This window comes from Vicia villosa, linkage group LG7 (assembly GCF_029867415.1).
Source record: "Vicia villosa cultivar HV-30 ecotype Madison, WI linkage group LG7, Vvil1.0, whole genome shotgun sequence".
Lineage (NCBI taxonomy): Eukaryota > Viridiplantae > Streptophyta > Magnoliopsida > Fabales > Fabaceae > Vicia > Vicia villosa.
This window is the reverse complement of record NC_081186.1, coordinates 8529190-8535665: the sequence shown is the minus strand read 5'-3', so window position 1 is coordinate 8535665 and position 6476 is coordinate 8529190. Positions and strand designations below refer to the sequence as shown.

The window sequence follows — 6476 nt, the reverse complement described above, 5'->3', positions numbered from 1 at the left end:
ATAGTTGACAAACAAACATAGTCTTCTCTCCATAAACAATTATTAATTTGTCCTTCAAAGGGTATTTCAACATTTGGTGAAGATTCGAAGGGACAACTCTAGCACTGTGAATCCAAGGTCTTCCCAATAAACAGCTGTAAGCAGGATAAATTTCCATCACTTGGAAGGTGATGTCAAAGTCATGAGGTCCGATGCGGATAGGTAGATCAATTTCTCCAATCTCATTGCACGGGAACCCTTCAAATGTTAATATGCTAACTCCATTTGGCCTAAAAGGTGTCCCTTGATGGGAAAAACTTTCCAAGGTGCTCCATGGCATAATGTTCAGAGATGAACCAACGTCTACCAGTACATCTGTCAAAATGTTATCTTCATACTTTGCTGATATGTACAGGTCGCGATTGTGCTTCGGAATCCTTTGAGGAACTTCTCGCATCATACTGTCAAGTGGCTCATAGGTCATTTCTTCTTCAATGTAATTATGTCCCTTTCTTCCTTTGATTTCTTCATCCAGCAAACCCAGACCTATTAGAGTCAGAATGTCTTCTTGTAGATTGGCACAACCTCGCGTGCTTCCTTCATAAGTAGGACAACTATCATGACTAAAGTCAATCAATCCGTTTTAGTCCCATACTTTGTGTATCAATCGTAAGGATCCGCGCACAGTGCGAACATCGGGAACATACTTTACCATGGAACATTCCCCAATCATGTTGACATTGTTCTCATCCCTATCTCACAGAATCTGGATAAGTCCTCAATCCATGAGGCTTTGAATTCATGCTTTTACCAGTGCACGTCCTCGGGATTTTTGGAGCAGATTCGGAAAGAGCCATAGTGGTGTTGGGTTAAGCCTCCCATTCTCCACAAGGTAGCGTGCATTTGCACTATGTCATATCTTAACAAGTGTACGACATAAACTTGGTATTGGTCAGGACAACCATGTACCATGTTGATAGAGTGGATTTCTTCATCCCTTTTCTTTTTTGATATGCTGATAATTCCTCAATCTAGTAGTTTCTGAAGGTCTTCAACTATGAAAGTACATCCACGAAGGACGTTAGAACATATTGGACAAGCATTATAGTTATGCGGAGGAAAGTAGCCAAGTTCACACAAGACAACGTGCATATTCACCAAGGATTGAGGTAATTCACAAACATCTTGTATGTATTCATAACCGGATTGAGTCTTAATTGCATTGACAGTCTCATGGTTGGGAAGTAGATTAAATTGAACATTAGGTTGGCATCCTTGAAGGTGAGCATGTTGCTTTGGACCAGTTTCTGTACTTCACTCATAAGAGGGTAACAATTTTCCACAGTATGACCAAGAGCATTCTTGTAGAAAGCACAACGAGCATCTGCCTTGTACCAAAATAGGGGATTAGCAGGAGGAGGAGGATCCCTCAGTTGAACTATATTTTTCTGAAGTAACATAGGAAGCAATTCCGTATAAGTCATCAGAATAGGATCAAAAGGCGAATATTTCCCTTGTTGATTTTGTTGAGGAGCATGTTGTCGAGGCTGTTGAGGCTGAGGTTTCTGCACATTCTGAGGCAAAGCTTGGCTAACAACTTGAGTCACAGCAGCAATTTGTTGTGGTTGATACAGTCTTTTCCTTCTTCTTAAGATAGCTCTCACAGTTTCTTCCTTTTTCTTGGTAAAGTTTCCACCAAATCTTTTGACGCCACTAGATAGTGGTAAACCAACTTCTTTGATTAGGCGACCTTCTCGGATACCTTCTTCAAGCCGCATCCCCATGTTTACCATTTCAGTAAAATCATTAGGAGCGCTTGCTACCATCTTTTCATAATAAAATGTGCCTAGTGTCTTAAGGAACACTTTGGTCATTTCTTTTTCTTCCATTGGAGGAATAATTTGAGCAGCTAGTTCACGCCATCTTTGTGCGTATTCTTTAAAAGTCTCTTTTTCTCTTTGGGACATAACACGGAGTTGATCTCTGTCCGGTGCCGTATCAATGTTGTATTTGTATTGTCTGATGAAAGCTTCCCCTAGGTCATGGAAAGTACGGATGTAAGTACTATCCAAATCCATGTACCATTTCAAAGCAGCTCCAAATAAGCTATCTTGAAAGTAGTGAATTAACAAGCATTGATCTTCTGTGTGCATGGACATTTTCCTTACATACATGATCAGATGACTGTGAGGACAGAAATTCCCTTTGTACTTCTCAAATTCTGGGAGTCTGAACTTGGCTGGAACTCTGACATTCGGAACCAAGCATAAGTCATTTACTTCTTTTCTAAATGGATCTTTTCCCCTGAGGGCCTTGATCTCTTTCCGCATTTCCAGAAATTGGTCTTCCAATTCTTCCAATCTTCCCATACCTTCAGAAGGAGCACCATGGAAAATTTGTTCATTTTGAATAGGGATAACATTCATTGCAATAGGAGTAGTAGTCATGATAGCCCGAGGAATTGTTATTTGTGGAACAGGAATCTGTTGTCCAGCCAATTGGAAATCCATCTCTATCCCATATGGTCTAGTGGTCTTAGGATTTGTCACAGGAATTGTAGGAATCTGAGCAGTCTCTATCTCGGAGATCACAACAGTTTGAGCTTGGGTTGATGGCTGATTCTGAGCACCCGCCAAGTCTTGAACCATATAAGTTAATCTTTCAATACTGGAGCGTAGGACAACAACTTCTTTTTGCCACTCTGTTTCATCAATCATATCGTCTTCCATTCTTTGACGATTGGTGCAAGTATTATACCGGTGCATCAACTTGACTTTCTGAGGAGAGAGGGAGGAATAAATAAGACTCCGACTCAGATGTGAGTGTGAATGTGAATGTGAATGTGAATGTGGTATGATGCATGCAATGCAAAATAATCTTTTTTGTTTTAATTTCAAAATATATCACAATATCTTTCAAGGATTTATTTAAAAGTTTTGTAAATGTAAACACTATATAGTAACTTGAAAAAGAAAATTCATTCATTAATAATAAAGGGACAAGGCATCCTTGGTACATATAAGGGTCATCGAGGGATAATCGAGGGTCATCGAAGTAACATTTTCTTTTGATAGCATACAAAGGGACAATGGACAACCAAATCATAAACTACTTTCAAGAGTTACAAGGTAGAAACAAACAAAGAAAACTAGTAAAATCCAAGAGTGATCATCAAAGCCTAGTGAGAAGTAGCCATATCATCTCGAGTCTTCTTCTTCTTCAGCTTGACCTTCTCTAGCTTCTCAATAATACTCTTCCAAGCAGCTTCTTTTGGAGGGAGAGCTTCTTCTTTTTGCTTCCTTTTCTTCTCTCTCTCATATTTGGCAATAGTAGCATCCTTAGCTATGAGCCAAGTGTCTTGAAGGAACAGTTGATCATTCTTTTCTTTTAGCACATCTTCATAGGATTCTTCCAAAATTCATAATTCAACATCAGAGTACTCAAACTTCTTCTTCCAATGGTCTCTTGATTTCTTCATTTTCCTTAGAGCTTCTTGGAGGCTTTCAACTTTTGAAGGAACTACAACAGGTGGAATATACTCCTCAATAGGAGGTACAAATGTTCTAGGGAGAATAGGCATTTTAAGCTCAGTAGCTCTTGCAGTGACCCAACTATCAAAGGGCTCAAGAGAGAGATCCCCTTTGGTCTTCCAATCTTTAATTTCTTTTCTATGGCTTGGATGCCAAGCATTCGCAATCCTCTCTCTAAACACTTTTTTCAACTCTTTCTTCAAGAAAGAACCCATCCAATAAATTGTTCCTTGGTCTTTTGTCCATAGGAAACCCAAATTGACGACGAGCTAACGCGGGGCTATAGCTGATTTCTCCTTTTGTACCAATGAGGGGTACATTAGGGAAATCACCACAACAGTCCAAGGTATTCATTCTACAGAAGTGATTGTTTGTCCAAACAATTTCAATGTTGGTAAGAGTCATGATCTTGTGAGACCATTTCAAACCTTCTTTTTGGATCCAGAACTCAAAGGTGTTAGGCAGATGAGATATGTACCACTTGTATAACAAAGGAGTACAACAGGTAACCAATCCCTTTCCATAGGAATTTCTGAGATGAATAGAATGATAAGTTTCCCCAAGTAAGGTAGGAACATGATTCTTCTTCATAAAGATCTTGATGGCATTCATATCAACAAAGCTGTTAATGTTAGGGAATAAGAACAACCCGTACACCAACAAGGCAAAAAAACTTCAAAGTCTTCTTCCTTTGTTTCTTGTGACAAGGTGAGAGCTTTCTCAATTAAGAACTCAGCAGATAATCCAGGTAATCCTCCTTTAGTAACCATGTTCTTTTCAACTTCTCCCCTTTTCAAATGAGTGGATTTTGCAATCTCACAAGGCTTGGGATCTTGTTCTAAACCAGTGAAAGGAATTCTTCTAGTAATAGGTAACCCAATAATGCTTGAATATTCTTCCAAGGTAGGCAATAGTTGATAATAAAGAAAGGTGAAGCAATGATACAAAGAGTCATAGAATTGAATCAAAGCGGAGAGGATTCCATCTCGGTTTTGAGGAGATACAACAATCTTCCATACTTGCTACAAAACTTGTCTTGATCAACAATCAAAGATCCTAGCTTTCTTAATTCTTCCACCTCAAAACTCTTGAAAGTATATTTCTTGATTTTTCTTCTTTCAGGATCCATCCCTATAATTTTTACAAAACAAAAGGTTTCTTTTAATTCCTTGAAAGATATTATGTTTTTTAGATGCATGGATGAATGAATGCAAACATAGCAAAAACATGGGTTTGAGGGTTCAAAGTCACGAGCATGGAGCCAAAGGTCTATCCATCCCAAAGGTGTGTACTATGGTTATTTTGTACCCGTAGATCAAGGTTCTATTGTTTCCTAGACTCAAGCAGCCCAACTTGGAGATTGTAAACTCTGTATCAACATACGCATTTAAACAAAATCCAAGAGAACCTCATATGAGTGTAGCCTCGTGTAACAACTATTCTGAAAATGAATCAGACATAGTTTCCACACTACATCTTAGTGGCCAAGATTGGTTAAGGGTTTCTAGGTCCCAGCTTCTACAGCCTAGTTGAATGCAACGATGTATTCCCAACTTCATGGTCAACAAAGTTACTTCTAAAGAGGCCTCCACTGAGCGATGGATCTCAAATTGACTTCTTTGGGACTACTCCCTCGAGACCAAAATGACTATACCAGTCTCCTATAATAAGTTTACACTCTAAATCTGGGTTAGGATTTATCTCACCACAAGGGGAATCAAGCCCTTTACCAATACAACCCAATAAAATAACAAGTATACACATAGGAAAATAAAAGACAAATGTATATATACAAAAGTAAAAAACAAACAATAATAAAAAAAAAGGTGGGGTCAACCCTTCCACAGATACACCAATAATTTGATCAGTATCCCCAGCAGAGTCGCCACTTTTCTGTAGCGGTAAAATTGGTGAGACTGGAGTCATTGAGAAGACTTAGCTCATTTATTTTAAACAAATTCGCCACCGCGCTTTATTGTTTCCAAAAAGGAATGGGAAAAAGAGCGAATAAAACCCACAGAAGTTTTTAAAATCAAAACTAATAAACTTATCAGAGATCTGGCTACGGAGGGTTTGTTTTACAAGGGGAAGGTTTTAAGCACCCCTCATATCCATGGTACTCCATGGGAACCTCTTTGTTTATGTTATTGTTTGTTTGTACATGTATTTTGAAAATTCTATGTGAAAAACTTGTTTAAAATAAAGGGTGGGTATGGGAAGAGAAGTTTTTGAAAGTGAGCTCGATAAGATATCGCATCTTAGGCCTACATACCCCTTAAGTGCAATAGGGAAGTCAGAGCTTCTGTAGTTCCTCTTAAAAGGAAAATAAAAGGGGGCAAATTGGCCAAAATCGTTTTGGTGTGTGAGCTTTAAAATACTCACAAGTTTTAAAAGAGGGTTAAGCTTTAAAATACTTAACAAATTTATAAGGGATTAGGCTTTAAAATACCTAATAAGTTTAAAAGGTTAAGCTTTAAAATACTTAACAATTTTAAAACAAAAAGGGACCAAGCTTTAAAAATACAAGGTCAATGGATTAGGAGAAGTTTCACTGGGAATAATTCTTCTCTTAACACCAAGGTTTTAAAAAAAAAAGACTAGCTTTAACAATACAAAGGTCAATGGACTAAGAATAGTTTCACAGGGAATAATTCTATTCTTTAGTACCAAGGGTTGAAAACAAAAGGGTTTGGTTAAGCTTTAACAATACTAAACCATAAAATAAGTGAAAAGCTTTAAAATACTTAACACAAAAATGAAAGAGATTGGAAAAGAGTTTGAGTACCTTTTGACGATTTAGTCAATATCATTCCCATCCTTTTGGACAAAACAACAAACTTAAGAAATTAACAATGAACACCTCAAGTGTGTGTGTGATATCATATGGCACAAGAATAAACAAGTGAGTATGATAATCAACAAATAAGAGAGATGGATGTATCTACACCCTTAGATTCAAAATCATGT

The 6476-nt window shown here is 37.8% G+C and overlaps 1 protein-coding gene across 1 annotated transcript; it reads right to left on the bottom strand.

Moving 5' to 3' along the window:
- Positions 1 to 1133: 1133 nt before the first annotated feature.
- LOC131618633 (uncharacterized) lies at positions 1134 to 2708 on the bottom strand. The gene has a single exon (XM_058889811.1). It carries the CDS (start codon positions 2706 to 2708, stop codon positions 1134 to 1136), a length of 1575 nt encoding a protein of 524 aa, XP_058745794.1.
- Between the last annotated feature and the right edge of the window lie 3768 nt (positions 2709 to 6476).